Source organism: Oncorhynchus tshawytscha, unplaced genomic scaffold, assembly GCF_018296145.1.
Source record: "Oncorhynchus tshawytscha isolate Ot180627B unplaced genomic scaffold, Otsh_v2.0 Un_contig_3934_pilon_pilon, whole genome shotgun sequence".
NCBI lineage: Eukaryota > Metazoa > Chordata > Actinopteri > Salmoniformes > Salmonidae > Oncorhynchus > Oncorhynchus tshawytscha.
Window position 1 is genome coordinate 25,289 of NW_024609049.1, and position 19,712 is coordinate 45,000.

At 47.0% G+C, this 19,712-nt stretch overlaps 1 protein-coding gene across 1 annotated transcript in view; it reads left to right on the forward strand.

The window, feature by feature from the left end:
• Positions 1-321: 321 nt before the first annotated feature.
• The window catches only part of LOC112238680 (glypican-5), a gene marked incomplete at its 3' end in the record, with an annotated part of 54,890 nt that continues 35,499 nt past the window's right edge, over positions 322-19,712 (forward strand). Inside the window, exon 1 of the mRNA XM_042314072.1 lies at positions 322-762. Within this exon, the coding sequence (XP_042170006.1) occupies positions 612-762 (151 nt within the window). The remainder of the gene's footprint in view (positions 763-19,712) is intronic.

Consider the following 19,712-nt stretch of genomic DNA (forward strand, 5'->3'; position numbering starts at 1 on the left):
CTGTGGGTAATTTACAGAATCACCTGTGGGTAATTTACAGAATCACCTGTGCGTAATTTGGACACCATAACGCTCATACCTATGGCCAAAAAGGCGTTTAGTCGGCCGATGGAACTCGATAGAAACGTTCTCATCCATAACTTTGTACCAAACGGTTTGTTGCATTGTAACGTATAGCCATGCTGTAGTAGACTATAATACTAATTGTTTTGGAGATGTTTTAGGCCGCCGCTCCGAGGTTTGTCCACGAGATGGCGCTGCACCCCACTGTTGGTTGTAGAGTTCTTCAGTGGTTCTGTCTCCTCAGGTATGGTTCCGCCCATTCCTCTCATTCCCATTCCCTCCAGTCACGCCAAGTTGCTCAACATGCTGCGGTTGAGTTCTTCTACAGTCCCATGACTCTTTCAACGACTCCTGTTGTAACTTCATTCAGGATTTGATTGTTTTTAGAACATTTAAAGGCAATTTTTCCATCATTGAAAAGTACCGTCGCAGATCCAGGAACCTTGGAAATGTGGATGTTGTGATCGAAGGAATGGCGGTCTGTTAGGAATGTTCATAACTTTAATATTAGATAGGGGTTTTTGAGTAACATCAACCTGGATTTGAAAATGGGACTACAGAAGATGCTGTGTTGTTTGTTTGTTGCTGCTTGTGTTGGGCTGATTTCGGGAAGTCTAACGAGCTGTGATGAAGTGCGCAAAGTTTTTCAGCTGCGGCAGATTGGACCAGTGAAATCACTGCCCAAGAGACCGAGAGAAGGTAGGCCTACGGTAGTTGTATACATTATAAATAGATCAGTATACCTGCACGTTTCTTCACCATTTCTATATCAGGGTTACCAAAGTAATGCAATCATACATGACTGGGGTTGTTGAACCATGGCACGCTGCCGTAGCCTGTATTCTGTAGATCTATGGCACGCTGCCGTATTCTGTAGATCTATGGCACGCTGCCGTATTCTGTAGATCTATGGCACGCTGCCGTAGCCTGTATTCTGTAGATCTATGGCACGCTGCCGTAGCCTGTATTCTGTAGATGTATGGCACGCTGCCGTAGCCTGTATTCTGTAGATCTATGGCACACTGCCGTAGCCTGTATTCTGTAGATGTATGGCACGCTACCGTAGCCTGTATTCTGTAGATGTATGGCACGCTACCGTAGCCTGTATTCTGTAGATCTATGGCACGCTACCGTAGCCTGTATTCTGTAGATCTATGGCACGCTGCCGTAGCCTGTATTCTGTAGATGTATGGCACGCTACCGTAGCCTGTATTCTGTAGATCTATGGCACACTACCGTAGCCTGTATTCTGTAGATATTCTGTAGATCTATGGCACACTGCCATAGCCTGTATTCTGTAGATCTATGGCACACTGCCGTAGCCTGTATTCTGTAGATCTATGGCACACTGCCGTAGCCCGTATTCTGTAGATCTATGGCACACTGCTGTAGCCCGTATTCTGTAGATATTCTGTAGATCTATGGCACACTGCCGTAGCCTGTATTCTGTAGATCTATGGATCCTGATGATTTAGTATATTACATTTTCCTAACTGTATTGGTTTCCATGACTACATGTTCTCCACCCCCTTGGTTTCCTAACGGTTATAATTAACCGGGTGGTTCGAGACCTGAACGCCGATTGGCTGAAGTACCACGGGTATTACAAAATATATTTTTGTTACACGTCTCTAATTACGTTGGTAACTAGTTTATAATTGTAATAAGGCACCTCTGGGGTATGTATAACCAATATATGGGTAAGGGCTGTATCCAGGCACCTCTGGGGTATGGGGTATATAACCAATATACCATGGGTAAGGGCTGTATCCAGGCACCTCTGGGGTATGGGGTATATAACCAATATACCACGGGTAAGGGCTGTATCCAGGCACCTCTGGGGTATATAACCAATATACCATGGGTAAGGGCTGTATCCAGGCACCTCTGGGGTATGGGGTATATGACCAATATACCACGGGTAAGGGCTGTATCCAGGCACCTCTGGGGTATATAACCAATATACCACGGGTAAGGGCTGTTCCGACCTTGAATATGTGGACATCTATAAGTACCTAGGTGTCTGGCTAGACTGCAAACTCTCCTTCCAGACTCATATCAAACATCTCCAATCGAAAATCAAATCAAGAGTCGGCTTTCTATTCCGCAACAAAGCCTCCTTCACTCACGCCGCCAATCTTACCCTAGTAAAACTGACTATCTTACCGATCCTCGACTTCAGCGATGTCATCTACAAAATGGCTTCCAACACTCTACTCAGCAAACTGGATGCAGTCTATCACAGTGCCATCCGTTTTGTCACTAAAGCACCTTATACCACCCACCACTGCGACTTGTATGCTCTAGTCGGCTGGCCCTCGCTACATATTCGTCGCCAGACCCACTGGCTCCAGGTCATCTACAAGTCCATGCTAGGTAAAGCTCCGCCTTATCTCAGTTCACTGGTCACGATGGCAACACCCATCCGTAGCACGCGCTCCAGCAGGTGTATCTCACTGATCATCCCTAAAGCCAACACCTCATTTGGCCGCCTTTCGTTCCAGTACTCTGCTGCCTGTGACTGGAACGAATTGCAAAAATCGCTGAAGTTGGAGACTTTTATCTCCCTCACCAACTTCAAACATCAGCTATCTGAGCAGCTAACCGATCGCTGCAGCTGTACATAGTCTATCGGTAAATAGCCCACCCATTTTCACCTACCTCATCCCCATACTGTTTTTATTTATTTACTTTTCTGCTCTTTTGCACACCAATAGCTCTACCTGTACATGACCATCTGATCATTTATCACTCCAGTGTTAATCTGCAAAATTGTAATTATTCGTCTACCTCCTCATGCCTTTTGCACACAATGTATATAGACTCCCCCTTTGTTTTCTACTGTGTTATTGACTTGTTAATTGTTTACTCCATGTGTAACACTGTGTTGTCTGTTCACACTGCTATGCTTTATCTTGGCCAGGTCGCAGTTGCAAATGAGAACTTGTTCTCAACTGGCCTACCTGGTTAAATAAAGGTGTTCTCAACTAGCCTACCTGGTTAAATAAAGGTGTTCTCAACTAGCCTACCTGGTTAAATAAAGGTGTTCTCAACTAGCCTACCTGGTTAAATAAAGGTGTTCTCAACTAGCCTACCTGGTGAAATAAAGGTGTTCTCAACTAGCCTACCTGGTTAAATAAAGGTGTTCTCAACTAGCCTACCTGGTTAAATAAAGCTGTTCTCAACTAGCCTACCTGGTTAAATAAAGCTGTTCTCAACTAGCCTACCTGGTTAAATAAAGGTGTTCTCAACTAGCCTACCTGGTTAAATAAAGGTGTTCTCAACTAGCCTACCTGGTTAAATAAAGGTGTTCTCAACTAGCCTACCTGGTTAAATAAAGGTGTTCTCAACTAGCCTACCTGGTTAAATAAAGGTGAAATAAAAATAAAATAAATAAATCCAGGCACCTCTGGGGTATATGACCAATATACCACGGGTAAGGGCTGTATCCAGGCACCTCTGGGGTATGTGGTATATAACCAATATACCATGGGTAAGGGCTGTGTCCAGGCACCTCTGGGGTATATGACCAATATACCACAGCTAAGGGCTGTATCCAGGCACTGCGTTGTACATAAGAACAGCCCTTACCCGTGGTATATTGGCCATATACCACATACCCCTTGGGCCTTAGTGCTTAAATAAACCCTGTGGGCCTAGGCTGCTATATCTGCAATTCTTTTTGCCTGTTTAGGCTGATTTGTCAGAGTAATGTGAAAGGTACAGGTGGTTATCAAGATGAGGTTTACCAAGGGAATCATACTGCTTTTAGACTGTCAAAACGGGGCTGGGCTCATGGGGTCATGGGGTCATAGTGTTGCAGCACTTGACAGGTATAAATATTTGTTGTAATCATTTCTGCATTAGTATTATGTTTCCTTTTTGTGGTGTCCTAAATATTATAAAGGAGAGGAGAAAAGGATGAAACAACCAGCTATCGGAGGCCAGAGACTAGGAGTCAATGTCTAGGTACCCATGGGCTGCCCCTCGCTGCCTCTCCTCCTCTCTGGGCTTCAGTATTCTATCTACACGGCCTCAGGGTTCTCTCTCCAGGGTTCTCTCTCCAGGGTTCTCTCTCCAGGGTTCTCTCTCTCTCCAGGGTTCTCTCTCTCTCCAGGGTTCTCTCTCTCTCTCTCCAGGGTTCTCTCTCTCTCTCTCCAGGGTTCTCGCTCTCTCTCTCCAGGGTTCTCGCTCTCTCTCTCCAGGGTTCTCGCTCTCTCTCTCCAGGGTTCTCTCTCTCTCTCCAGGGTTCTCTCTCTCTCCAGGGTTCTCTCTCTCTCCAGGGTTCTCTCTCTCTCCAGGGTTTCTCTCTCTCTCTCCAGGGTTCTCTCTCTCTCTCTCCAGGGTTCTCTCTCTCTCTCCAGGGTTCTCTCTCTCTCTCTCCAGGGTTCTCTCTCTCTCTCTCCAGGGTTCTCGCTCTCTCCAGGGTTCTCTCTCTCTCTCCAGGGTTCTCTCTCTCTCTCTCCAGGGTTCTCTCTCTCTCTCCAGGGTTCTCTCTCTCTCTCCAGGGTTCTCTCTCTCTCTCTCCAGGGTTCTCTCTCTCTCTCCAGGGTTCTCTCTCTCTCTCCAGGGTTCTCTCTCTCTCTCCAGGGTTCTCTCTCTCTCTCCAGGGTTCTCTCTCTCTCTCTCCAGGGTTCTCTCTCTCTCTCTCCAGGGTTCTCTCTCTCTCTCTCCAGGGTTCTCGCTCTCTCTCTCCAGGGTTCTCGCTCTCTTCTCCAGGGTCTCATCAGATCCCATACCTTTGTATACACATCATTCGTCATGTTTTGGACAATGCACTTGACTGGAGAACATTTACAGAACTCATTAGCCGAAAGATAATATTCATCTGTGTTTACACAGCTGCCTGCCCAACACTGGACTCACGGAGCAGAACACACTGAGGCACTTTGTCCAGCTCTGGTTTGTGGTTAGACTGTGTCTAAAATGGCATCCTTTTCCCCTCTGTCCGTGCACTGCTCTTTGACCAGTGTCTAGTGGGCCATTTCAGACACAGCCATGTTTTGGTTGTGTTCCAGGATAAAGGGCGCTTGTTGTTTTTGGAGGTTCTAAAGATCACATGACATCTAGAGGTTCGGTGTATAGAACAACAGTACTGTTCTGTAGCTGTGTGTGCTGCTCGTTCAGGGATAAACACCTTATTTAGTTTAAAGTTAAGTCAACAGGACAGATTCATCACTAAGTTCAACTCAATACATACAGAGGGTTCTCACTTGTTTAAAAAAGAGAAAGATGAATGTGTCTGAATTGGATTATTTTAGATTGTTTTGGTGTCTGACAATCTTGGTTGTGCTTCCATAGCCAGAGGCCACGGGTGTTGTTTTGGTGGCCTCCGCACTCCACCTTGAATATCTAACTAGGGGAAACACTGCCTCCGGTGTTCTGTGACTAATTCTGAAACTATGAAGGTAAAAATATCTCTCTTGATTCATCTCCCAGATATAGTAGCGTAGCATGGTTTGTTTTCTTAGCATCACTATCCAGGAGGCCATCATTATACCACACATGCCGGTTCAACTGTTTTATAGGTGTTTCTGAACGTGGTTCTGTTCTACTGGATCACCAGCTCACTGACTGAACGTGGTTCTGTTCTACTGGATCGCCAGCTCACTGACTGAACGCGGTTCTGTTCTACTGGATTACCAGCTCACTGACTGAACGTGGTTCTGTTCTACTGGATCACCAGCTCACTGACTGAACGTGGTTCTGTTCTACTGTGGTTCTGTTCTACTAGATTGCCAGCTCGCTGAGTTTTTCTTAGCAGAGTTGAAGAGGGGGCAGAGAGCAGACGTCTCATCCATCTGATGTCTCGTCCACCAGACGTCTCATCCATCTGATGTCTCGTCCACCAGACGTCTCATCCATCTGATGTCTCGTCCACCAGACGTCTCATCCATCTGATGTCTCGTCCACCAGACGTCACGTCCACCAGACGTCTCGTCCATCTGATGTCACGCGTCCACCAGACGTCTCATCCATCTGATGTCTCGTCCACCAGACGTCTCATCCATCTGATGTCTCGTCCACCAGACGTCTCATCCATCTGATGTCTCGTCCACCAGACGTCTCATCCATCTGATGTCTCGTCCACCAGACGTCTCATCCATCTGATGTCTCGTCCACCAGACGTCACGTCCAACCGTAACACCAGACGTCTCGTCCATCTGCAACATCTGTGGAGAAATAATAAGCTTATTTTCGTGTTGTCTATGGGTCTGGTGCTGAGAGACAACGGACCACTTAGTAAATATAGCTGAGCTGTGGGCTGGCCGCTACTCTGACTGCCTCGCCTCTCTGCCTCTCTCCTCCTCGCTGCCTCTCTCCTCCTCTCTGCCCCTCGCTGCCTCTCCTCCTCTCTGCCCCTCGCTGCCTCTCCTCCTCTCTGCCCCTCGCTGCCTCTCCTCCTCTCTGCCCCTCGCTGCCTCTCTGCCCCTCGCTGCCTCTCCTCCTCTCTGCCCCTCGCTGCCTCTCCTCCTCTCTGCCCCTCGCTGCCTCTCCTCCTCTCTGCCCCTCGCTGCCTCTCCTCCTCTCTGCCCCTCGCTGCCTCTCCTCCTCGCTGCCTCTCCTCCTCTCTGCCCCTCGCTGCCTCTCCTCCTCTCTGCCCCTCGCTGCCTCTCCTCCTCTCTGCCCCTCGCTGCCTCTCCTCCTCTCTGCCCCTCGCTGCCTCTCCTCCTCTCTGCCCCTCGCTGCCTCTCCTCCTCTCTGCCCTCGCTCGCTGCCTCTCCTCCTCTCTGCCCCTCGCTGCCTCTCCTCCTCTCTGCCCCTCGCTGCCTCTCCTCCTCTCTGCCCCTCGCTGCCTCTCCTCCTCTCTGCCCCTCGCTGCCTCTCCTCCTCTCTGCCCCTCGCTGCCTCTCCTCCTCTCTGCCCCTCGCTGCCTCTCCTCCCTCTCTGCCCCTCGCTGCCTCTCCTCCCTCTCTGCCCCTCGCTGCCTCTCCTCCCTCTCTGCCCCTCGCTGCCTCTCCTCCTCTCTGCCCCTCGCTGCCTCTCCTCCTCTCTGCCCCTCGCTGCCTCTCCTCCTCTCTGCCCCTCGCTGCCTCTCCTCCTCTCTGCCCCTCGCTGCCTCTCCTCCTCTCTGCCCCTCGCTGCCTCTCCTCCTCTCTGCCCCTCGCTGCCTCTCTCCAGTTCAATTCAAAGGGCTTTATTGGCAAGTGGAAACACATGTTTACACAGCCAAATCAAACAGAGTAGACAAACAAAATGGGAATTAACAAGGGTAAACATGAGTTAACATGGCCCTCAAACATTTCTGAAAGAATAGACATGTTGTCTAATGACAGTGTTGTAAAAAATGTGCAAGTAGTTGAAGTATGAAAGGGAAAGTAAACCGATATATACGGGGTCTATTTACAGTGTTTGTTCTCCACTGCCCCTTGTGGCAACAGGCCACACATCTAGCTGCTGTGAACCGATATATACGGGGTCTATTTACAGTGTTTGCTCTCCACTGCCCCTTGTGGCAACAGGCCACACATCTAGCTGCTGTGAACCGATATATATATACGGGTTCTATTTACAGTGTTTGTTCTCCACTGCCCCTTGTGGCAACAGGCCACACATCTAGCTGCTGTGAACCGATATATACGGGGTCTATTTACAGTGTTTGTTCTCCACTGCCCCTTGTGGCAACAGGCCACACATCTAGCTGCTGTGAACCGATATATACGGGGTCTATTTACAGTGTTTGTTCTCCACTGCCCCTTGTGGCAACAGGCCACACATCTAGCTGCTGTGAACCGATATATACGGGTTCTATTTACAGTGTTTGCTCTCCACTGCCCCTTGTGGCAACAGGCCACACATCTAGCTGCTGTGATGGCACACTGCGGTATTTCACCTAACAGATATAGGAGTATATATCGATGTTTGGATTTCTTTTCATATTCTCTGTGGGTCTGTGGGTAATATGTGTCTGTAATGTGGTCATACAGTCGACAGGAGCCCATCCAATCTGCCTACCTCATTGTTTTCACTGAGGAAATGTACGAGTCTGCTGTTAATGATAATGCAGAGGATTTTCCCAAGGTTGCTGTTGACGCATATACCACGGTAGTTATCGGGGTCAAATTTGTCTCCACTTTTGTGGATTGGTGTGATCAGTCCTTGGTTCCAGATATTGGGGATGATGCCAGAGCTGAGGATGATGTTAGAGTTTTAGTTTAGCCAATTGGCCGCCTTTCCTTCCAGTTCTCTGCTGCCAGTGACTGGAACGAATTGCAAAAATCGCTGAAGCTGGAGACTTTATCTCCCTCACCAACTTTAAACATCTGCTGTCTGAGCAGCTAACTCATCGCTGCAGCTGGAGACTTTATCTCCCTCACCAACTTTAAACATCTGCTGTCTGAGCAGCTAACTCATCGCTGAAGCTGGAGACTTTATCTCCCTCACCAACTTTAAACATCTGCTGTCTGAGCAGCTAACCGATCGCTGAAGCTGGAGACTTTATCTCCCTCACCAACTTTAAACATCTGCTGTCTGAGCAGCTAACTCATCGCTGCAGCTGTACATAGTCCAGAGGTATATAGCCCACCCAATTTACCTACTTCATCCCCATACTGTTTTTATTTGATTTACTTTTCTGCTCTTTTGCACACCAGTATCTCTACTTGCACATCATCTTGACATCTATCATTCCAGTGTTAATCTGCTAAATTGTAATTACTTTACGAAATGGACGATTTAATTAAGGCCGATTTCAAGTTTTGTAACATTCGAAAATCGGTATTTTTGGACATTTTTATATATATATATATATTTTTTTTTTACACCTTTTTATTTCATCTTTATTTAACTAGGCAATTCAGTTAAGAACAAATTCTTATTTTCAATGACAGCCTAGGAACGGTGGGTTAACTGCCTGTTCAGGGGCAGAACGACAGATTTTTACCTTGTCAGCTCGGGGATTCGATCTTGCAGCATTACAGTTAACTAGTCCAACACTCTAACCACTAGGCTACCCTGCCGCCTCTACACTCTAACCACTAGGCTACCTGCCACCTCCACACTCTAACCACTAGGCTACCTGCCGTCCCTACACTCTAACCACTAGGCTACCTGCCTCCTCTACACTCTAACCACTAGGCTACCCTGCCTCCTCTATACTCTAACCACTAGGCTACCCTGCCTCCTCTATACTCTAACCACTAGGCTACCTGCCTCCTCTATACTCTAACCACTAGGCTACCTGCCACCTCTACACTCTAACCACTAGGCTACCTGCCTCCTCTACACTCTAACCACTAGACTACCTGCCTCCTCTACACTCTAACCACTAGGCTACCTGCCTCCTCTACACTCTAACCACTAGGCTACCTGCCACCTCTATACTCTAACCACTAGGCTACCTGCCACCTCTACACTCTAACCACTAGGCTACCTGCCACCTCTACACTCTAACCACTAGGCTACCCTGCCTCCTCTACACTCTAACCACTAGGCTACCTGCCTCCTCTACACTCTAACCACTAGGCTACCTGCCTCCTCTACACTCTAACCACTAGGCTACCTGCCTCCTCTACACTCTAACCACTAGGCTACCTGCCTCCTCTACACTCTAACCACTAGGCTACCTGCCTCCTCTACACTCTAACCACTAGGCTACCTGCCACCTCTACACTCTAACCGCTAGGCTACCTGCCACCTCTACACTCTAACCACTAGGCTACCTGCCTCCTCTACACTCTAACCACTAGGCTACCCTGCCTCCTCTATACTCTAACCACTAGGCTACCTGCCTCCTCTATACTCTAACCACTAGGCTACCTGCCACCTCTACACTCTAACCACTAGGCTACCTGCCTCCTCTACACTCTAACCACTAGACTACCTGCCTCCTCTACACTCTAACCACTAGGCTACCTGCCTCCTCTATACTCTAACCACTAGGCTACCTGCCACCTCTATACTCTAACCACTAGGCTACCTGCCTCCTCTACACTCTAACCACTAGACTACCTGCCTCCTCTACACTCTAACCACTAGGCTACCTGCCTCCTCTACACTCTAACCACTAGGCTACCTGCCTCCTCTACACTCTAACCACTAGGCTACCTGCCTCCTCTACACTCTAACCACTAGGCTACCTGCCTCCTCTACACTCTAACCACTAGGCTACCTGCCTCCTCTACACTCTAACCACTAGGCTACCTGCCTCCTCTACACTCTAACCACTAGGCTACCTGCCACCTCTACACTCTAACCACTAGGCTACCTGCCACCTCTACACTCTAACCACTAGGCTACCTGCCTCCTCTACACTCTAACCACTAGGCTACCCTGCCTCCTCTATACTCTAACCACTAGGCTACCTGCCTCCTCTACACTCTAACCACTAGACTACCTGCCTCCTCTATACTCTAACCACTAGGCTACCTGCCTCCTCTACACTCTAACCACTAGACTACCTGCCTCCTCTACACTCTAACCACTAGGCTACCAGCCACCTCTACACTCTAACCACTAGGCTACCTGCCTCCTCTACACTCTAACCACTAGGCTACCTGCCACCTCTACACTCTAACCACTAGGCTACCTGCCTCCTCTACACTCTAACCACTAGGCTACCTGCTGCCCCTACAGTCTAACCACCTGATTACATTGCACTCCATGAGCAGCCTGCCTGTTACGCGAATGCAGTAAGAAGCCAAGGTAAGTTGCTAGCTAGCATTAAACTTATCTTATAAACAATCAATCATAATCACTAGTTAACTACACATGGTTGATGATATTACTAGTTCATCTAGCGTGTCCCGCATTGCATATAATCGATGCGGTGCGCATTCGCGAAAAAGGACTGTCGTTGGTCCAACGTGTACCTAAACATCAATGCCTTTCTTTAAAATCAATACACAAGTATATATTTCTAAACCTGCATATTTAGTTAATATAGTTAATATTGCCTGCTAACGTGAATTTCTTTTAATGAGGGAAATGGTGTCACTTCTCTTGCAACAGAGTCAGGGTATATGCAGCAGTTTGGGCCGCCTGGCTCGTTGGGAACTGTGTGAAGACTATTTCTTCCTAACAAAGACAGCCAACTTCGCCAAACGGGGGATGATTTAACAAAAGCGCATTTGCAAAAAAAGCACATTCGTTGGACTACTGTATCTAACCATAAACATCAATGCCTTTCTTCAAATCAATACACAGAAGTATATATTTTCAAACCTGCATATTTAGCTAAAAGAAATCCAGGTTAGCAGGCAATATTAACCAGGTGAAATTGTGTCCCTTCTCTTGCGTTCATAGTCATGGTATATGTAGCAGTTTAGGCTGCCTGGCTCGTTGCGAACTTATTTGCCAGAATTTTACGTAATTATGACATAACATTGAAGGTTGTGCAATGTAACAGCAATATTTAGACTGATGGTTGCCACCAGTTAGATAAAATATAGAACGGTTCCGTATTTCACTGAAAGAATAAACGTCTTGTTTTCGTGATGATAGTTTCCAGATTCAACCATATTAATGACATTTCTGTGTGTTATTATGTTATAACTAAGTCTATGATTTGATAGAGCCGTCTGACTGAGCGACGGTAGGCAGCAGCAGGCTCGTAAGCATGAATTCAAACAGCACTTTCCTGCGTTTTGCCAGCAGCTCTTTGTTGTGCGTCAAGCATTGCTCTGTTTATGACTTCAAGCCTATCAACTCCTGAGATGAGGCTGGTGTAACCGATGTGAAATGGCTAGCTAGTTAGCTGAGTGGCGCTAATAGCGTTTCAAATGTCACTCGCTCTGAGACTTGGAGTGGTTGTTCCCCTTGCTCTGCATGGGTAACGCTGCTTAGAGGGTGGCTGTTGTCGATGTGTTGCTGGTTCGAGCCCAGGTAGGAGCGAGGAGAAGGACGGAAGCTATACTGTTACACTGGCAATACTGAAGTACCTAATAAGAATATCCAATGGGCAACAGTATATGAAATACAAATGGTATAGAGAGAAATAGTCCTATAATACCTACAACCTAAAACTTCTTACCTGGGAATATTGAAGACTCATGTTAAAAGGAACCAACAGCTTTCATATGTTCTCATGTTCTGAGCAAGGAACTTAAATGATAGCTTTCTTACATGGCACATATTGCACTTTTACTTTCTTCTCCAACACTTTGTTTTTGCATTATTTAAACCAAATTGAACATGTTTCATTATTTACTTGAGGCTAAATTGATTTTATTTATGTATTATAATAAGTTAAAATAAGTGTTCATTCAGTATTGTTGTAATTGTCATTATTACAAATAAAATAAAAAATCGGCCAATTAATCGGTATCGGCTTTTTTTAGTCCTCCAATAATGGGTATCGGCGTTGAAAAATCATAATCAGTCCTCTAGTCTACATGTGTCCCATTTATAATGACCTCTAGTCTACATGTGTCCCATTTATAATGACCTCTAGTCTACATGTGTCCCATTTAAAATGACCTCTAGTCTAAATGTGTCCCATTTTAAAATGACCTCTAGTCTAAATGTGTCCCATTTTAAAATGACCTCTAGTCTAAATGTGTCCCATTTTAAAATGACCTCTAGTCTAAATGTGTCCCATTTTAATGACCTCTAGTCTAAATGTGTCCCATTTATAAATGACCTCTAGTCTAAATGAGTCCCAGGACCAGCTTGCTTAGGGGACTCTTCTCCAGATTCATCTCTCTGTAGGTGAGGGCTTTGTGGTGGAATGTGTGGGCATCGCTTCCTTTTCGGTGGTTGTAGAATTGAACGTCTCATTTCTGAATTTTGTTGACTAGTAGGAATAGTCCTAATTCTGTTCTGCATTGTTTGGGGTTTTGTGTTGTACACGGAGGATATTTTTGCAGAGTTCTGCATGCAGAGTCTCAATTTGGTGTTTGTCCCATTTTGTGAATTTGTTGTCGGTGGGTGGACCCCAGACCTCAACCATCGAGGGTAATGGGTTCGATAACTGATTGAAGTGTGTTTAGCCAGATCCTATTTGAGAGTCTTCCTTTTGATGGCATAGAAGGCACTTCTTGCCTTGTCTCTCAGATCATTCACAGCTTTGTGGAAGTTACCTGTGGTGCTGATGTTTAGGCCAAAGTAGGTGTCATTCTTTGGCAACGATGTCGATCTTGAGTTTGTATTTGTTGTCTTGGCAACTGGACTTTTCTTTAAACAACATTATTTTTGGTCGTATTTAGATTTACTGTCAGGGCCCAGGTCTGGCAGAATCTGTGCAGAACATCTAGGTGCTGCTGTAGGCCCTCCTTGGTTGGGGACAGAAGCACCAGATCATCAGCAAACAGTAGACATTTGACTTCAGATTTCAGATTCTAGTAGCGTGAGGCCGGGTGCTGCAGACTGTTCTAATGACCTCGTCAATTCGTTGATATATTTGTTGTTATATTTGTATTCTGGGGTGTGTAGGGGGTGTACGTGGTCTGTCATATGGTATTTTGGGGTGTGTAGGGTGTACGTGGTCTGTCATATGGTATTTTGGGGTGTGTAGGGGTGTACGTGGTCTGTCATATGGTATTTTGGGGTGTGTAGGGGTGTACGTGGTCTGTCATACGGTATTTTGGGGTGTGTAGGGGGTGTACGTGGTCTGTCATATGGTATTTTGGGGTGTGTAGGGGTGTACGTGGTCTGTCATATGGTATTTTGGGGTGTGTAGGGGGTGTACGTGGTCTGTCATACGGTATTTTGGGGTGTGTAGGGGTGTCGTGGTCTGTCATATGGTATTTTTGGGGTGTGTAGGGGTGTACGTGGTCTGTCATATGGTATTTTGGGGTGTGTAGGGGTGTACGTGGTCTGTCATACGGTATTTTGGGGTGTGTAGGGGGTGTCGTGGTCTGTCATACGGTATTTTGGGGTGTGTAGGGGTGAGCGTGGTCTGTCATACGGTATTTTGGGGTGTGTAGGGGGTGTACGTGGTCTGTCATACGGTATTTTGGGGTGTGTAGGGGTGTACGTGGTCTGTCATACGGTATTTTGGGGTGTGTAGGGGTGTACGTGGTCTGTCATACGGTATTTTGGGGTGTGTAGGGGGTGTACGTGGTCTGTCATACGGTATTTTGGGGTGTGTAGGGGGTGTACATGGTCTGTCATACGTTATTTTGGGGTGTGTAGGGGGTGTACATGGTCTGTCATATGGTATTTTGGGGTGTGTAGGGTGTACGTGGTCTGTCATACGGTATTTTGGGGTGTGTAGGGTGTCGTGGTCTGTCATACGGTATTTTGTTAAGTAGCCAATTTGACATTTGCTTCTGGACATTGTTTTTTTCACTGAGGATTTGTTGGAGTCTGCTGTTGATCATACTGCAGAGGATTTGTTGGAGATTGCCACTACCACATATATTATATCAGGCCTTGATGATCAGGCCTTGGTTACAAATATTAGGGAAGAAGCCAGAGCTGAGGGTAATGTTTAAGAGTTTTTAAGAATAGCCCATTTGAATTCGTGGTCTGTATATTTTCATTTAATTAGGTATCAACACCCCAGGCCTTTTTTGGTTTGTATTTGTCCTGTAGTTCATTGAATGTAATTGGAGAATCCAGTGGGTTCTGTTAGTTTTTAATAGTTGATTCTTTGTTATAGAGCTAAAAGATCGGAGAAGTGGTTTATCCATACATCTCTGTTTTGGATAGGTAGCTCTTGGCGTTTAGTGTCTTCCAATTTTGGTTCTATGGATTCTTCAATCACATTGAGCTGATTTCTGACGTGCTGCTCCTCCATTTTCCGTAGTGTATTTCTGTATTGTTTTAGTGATTCACCATAGTGAAGGCGTAGACTCAGGTTCTCTGGGTCTCTGGGTCTCTGGGTCTCTGGGTCTCTGGGTCTCTGGGTCTCTGGGTCTCTGGGTCTCTGGGTCTCTGGGTCTCTGGGTCTCTGGGTCTCTGGGTCTCTGGGTCTCAGGGTCTCTGGGTCTCTGGGTCTCTGGGTCTCTGGGTCTCTGGGTCTCTGGGTCTCTGGGTCTGGGTCTCTGGGTCTCTGGGTCTCAGGGTCTCTGGGTCTCTGGGTCTCTGGGTCTCTGGGTCTCTGGGTCTCTGGGTCTCTGGGTCTCTGGGTCTCTGGGTCTCTGGGTCTCTGGGTCTCTGGGTCTCTGGGTCTCTGGGTCTCTGGGTCTCTGGGTCTCTGGGTCTCTGGGTCTCTGGGTCTCTGGGTCTCTGGGTCTCAGGTTCTCTGGGTCTCTGGGTCTCTGGGTCTCAGGTTCTCTGGGTCTCTGGGTCTCTGGGTCTCTGGGTCTCTGGGTCTCAGGTTCTCTGGGTCTCTGGTTTTCTTTGGACAGATTTCTCCATTTCTTTCTTTAGGTTTTTACATTCATCAAACCATTTCTTAGTTGTCTTAGATTTCTGCACAGAATTTACATTTGATATGTTAGTTGATGGGTAAAATATATTGTTTAGGCTTCCTACTGCGAAGTTTAAACCTTCACTATTGCAGGAATACATTTTGTCTAGGGGGATTGGATTTGTTGTTGCCTACTTGTTTTTTGGCAGGTTTCCACATTACTTTCCTTCCATCTATAGCATTTCTTAATGTTACTCAGTTCCTTTGGCTTTGATGCCTCATGATTGAGTGTTGCTCTGTTCAAGTAGACTGTGATTTTGCTGTGGTCTGATAGGGGTGTCAGTCGACTGATTAGAACGCACTGAGAGACTCTGGTTTGAGGTCAGTGATAAAGTAGTCTACAGTACTACTGCCAAGAGATGAGCTATAGGTGTACCTACCATAGGAGTCCCCTCGAAGCCTATGAATGACTAATAGGCTTCGAGGGGACTCCTACGGTAGGTACACCTATAGCTCATCTCTTGGCAGTAGTACTGTAGTCTACTTTATCACTGACCTCAAACCAGAGTCTCTCAGGGGTGTCAGTGGGCTGACTGTGAACGCTCTATCAGACCACAGCAAAATCACAGTCTACTTGAACAGAGCAATACTCAACCATGAGGCATCAAAGCCAAAGGAATAGGTGGGCTGGTAGCTGACCCTTAACCCCTAACCCCTAACCCTAGCCTGCTGGAGACCCCTGGTGTATGGTAAAACCTTTCAGAATAGTATTGTGAGCTACTCATAGGTGGGCTGGTAGCTGACCCTTAACCCCTAACCCCTAACCCTAGCCTGCTGGAGACCCCTGGTGTATGGTAAAACCTTTCAGAATAGTATTGTGAGCTACTCATAGGTGGGCTGGTAGCTGACCCTTAACCCCTAACCCCTAACCCTAGCCTGCTGGAGACCCCTGGTGTATGGTAAAACCTTTCAGAATAGTATTGTGAGCTACTCATAGGTGGGCTGGTAGCTAACCCTAACCCCTAACCCTAGCCTGCTGGAGACCCCTGGTGTATGGTAAAACCTTTCAGAATAACTTGGCTAGCTGCTCATAGGTGGGCTGGTAGCTAAACCTAACCCCTAACCTTAACCCTTAACCCTAACCCCCCTTAACCCCTAACCCTAACCTGCTGGAGACCCCTCGTGTATGGTAAAACCTTTCAGAATAGCTTGGCTAGCTGCTCATAGGTGGGCTGGTAGCTAACCCTTAACCCTTAACCCCTAACCCTTAACCCTAACCTTAACCCCTAACCCTAGCCTGCTGGAGACCCCTGGTGTATGGTAAAACCTTTCAGAATAGCTTGGCTAGCTGCTCATAGGTGGGCTGGTAGCTAACCCTTAACCCCTAACCCTTAACCCTAACCTTAACCCCTAACCCTAGCCTGCTGGAGGCCCCTGGTGTATGGTAAAACCTTTCAGAATAGCTTGGCTAGCTGCTCATAGGTGGGCTGGTAGCTACAGGGAGCTCACCTGTTGGTGACCCCTGGTGTATGGTAAAACCTTTCAGAAGCTAGCTACTCATAGGTGGGCTGCTAGCTACGGGTAGCTCACCTGTTGGTGACCCCTGCTCTAAACAATATTGGTGATGTGAAAAGGGATTTTTAGTCCATGGAACAGACCTCGGGGCGAATCAGTCTTATCACCAATGAAAGGAGATGCTGTGTTGCAAAACCATTTGTAATATGAGACCCTATTGACTCATATTGACTCGTGGAAATGGCCTGACTCATCTGGAACTCACCTTAAACTACACGTGTATATAGACTATAGATCCAAGCAGAGCCTTTCAGCGCGTTGGACAGAGTCCAGTTTCTGTGGTCTCTAAGTGGAAAGATAAAATCAGGCAGTCTTATCTAGATGAGAAGGAATGTGTTAACGTGTGCCATCTCCTCCTCTGAGTGACTAACCCACTCTGACAACACATAGGTTGTCTGAACAACACACAGTACAGGTTGTCTGATAACAACACACAGTACAGGTTGTCTGATAACAACACACAGTACAGGTTGTCTGATAGAATGGAGGGAAGAGCTCTAACAACACACAGTACAGGTTGTCTGATAACAACACACAGTACAGGTTGTCTGAGAGTGGAGGGAAGAGCTCTAACAACACACAGTACAGGTTGTCTGATAACAACACACAGTACAGGTTGTCTGAACAACACACAGTACAGGTTGTCTGATAACAACACACAGTACAGGTTGTCTGATAGTGGAGGGAAGGAGCTGCCAAAGACACTGTTTCAGCACGTCTGTCTGAAAACCCTTTTTTAGAGTAAAAACAAAAAGTTGTTTTGATTGTCCCGTGTGTGTGTGTGTGTGTGTGTGTGTGTGTGTGTGTGTGTGTGTGTTTCCAATGCGAGCCGGTAGCTTTGCCACACGTAGGGGCAAATCTGTGGACATCACTTGTCGAGGTGATAATGGCAAGACTCATGATTTGCTTTCACACAAATCCGCCTTCTGCCCCTGAGCTTGTTGCAACATGTAGACCGTCTGTGTGGACGTGGTCCTGTATCATCCAGGAGACTTGATAGAAGAGACCACTACGAGCCTCAGACAGTGGTGAGGATGTAGTCCTGTATCATCCAGGAGACTTGATAGAAGAGACCACTACGAGCCTCAGACAGTGGTGAGGATGTAGTCCTGTATCATCCAGGAGACTTGATAGAAGAGACCACTACGAGCCTCAGACAGTGGTGAGGATGTAGTCCTGTATCATCCAGGAGACTTGATAGAAGAGACCACTACGAGCCTCAGACAGTGGTGCTACTGACCGCTAAGTGATGCTTTCTGTGTCTTGATGGAGATCAATGTATTCATGTGACATATCTTATGTGATGTCTGTAGGGCTCTGTGTCTTGGACGATCATGTCACATGACCAAGATTTTAACCATTTTTTTAAAAAATTTTTAAGCCTTTTCCAAAAAATGAAATCACTTGTCTGAGGATGTTACTGGACCATGTGACATGAAGTGGACCGTTTGTTGAAAACGTTTTAAATACAGGTTCAAATCCAAGTCATGTGACATAGGACCCTAGTGATGTGGCTTCATATTGACAGCTATCTGGCAGGTTTTACTGCCGCGTGGCGGATGTCTGGCATGTTTTTACTGCCGCGTGGCGGCTGTCTGGCAGGTTTTTACTGCCGCGTGGCGGCTGTCTGGCAGGTTTTTACTGCCGCGTGGCGGCTGTCTGGCAGGTTTTTACTGCCGCGTGGCGGCTGTCTGGCAGGTTTTTACTGCCGCGTGGCGGCTGTCTGGCAGGTTTTTACTGCCGCGTGGCGGCTGTCTGGCAGGTTTTTACTGCCGCGTGGCGGCTGTCTGGCAGGTTTTTACTGCCGCGTGGCGGCTGTCTGGCAGGTTTTTACTGCCGCGTGGCGGCTGTCTGGCAGGTTTTTACTGCCGCGTGGCGGCTGTCTGGCAGGTTTTTACTGCCGCGTGGCGGCTGTCTGGCAGGTTTTTACTGCCGCGTGGCGGCTGTCTGGCAGGTTTTTACTGCCGCGTGGCGGCTGTCTGGCAGGTTTTTACTGCCGCTTGGTGGCTGTCTGGCAGGTTTTTACTGCCGCGTGGCGACTGTCTGGCAGTAACCGGCCCAGTGGGTTAAGGAAAATAAATAGTGAATGACATTCATCTCTAGCTCCTCTCCTATGTATGTCAGCAGTAGAAAGACCTGAGGATGAAACAGCATCTCTCATGTTAAAGCATAGCACTGTCTGGCTGAGCAATGCCACTTTAGCCATACTCATCCATTCAGAATGGATGTCAACAATGTTCCAGAACCCTCTCTCTCTCTATGATCACAATGGAAGACCTAATGTTCCAGAACCCTCTCTCTCTCTATGATCACAATGGAAGACCTAATGTTCCAGAACCCTCTCTCTCTATGATCACAATGGAAGACCTAATGTTCCAGAACCCTCTCTCTCTCTATGATCACAATGGAAGACCTAATGTTCCAGAACCCTCTCTCTCTCTATGATCACAATGGAAGACCTAATGTTCCAGAACCCTCTCTCTCTCTATGATCACAATGGAAGACCTAATGTTCCAGAACCCTCTCTCTCTCTATGATCACAATGGAAGACCTAATGTTCCAGAACCCTCTCTCTCTCTATGATCACAATGGAAGACCTAATGTTCCAGAACCCTCTCTCTCTCTCTATGATCACAATGGAAGACCTAATGTTCCAGAACCCTCTCTCTCTCTATGATCACAATGGAAGACCTAATGTTCCAGAACCTCTCTCTCTCTCTATGATCACAATGGAAGACCTAATGTTCCAGAACCCTCTCTCTCTCTATGATCACAATGGAAGACCTAATGTTCCAGAACCCTCTCTCTCTCTATGATCACAATGGAAGACCTAATGTTC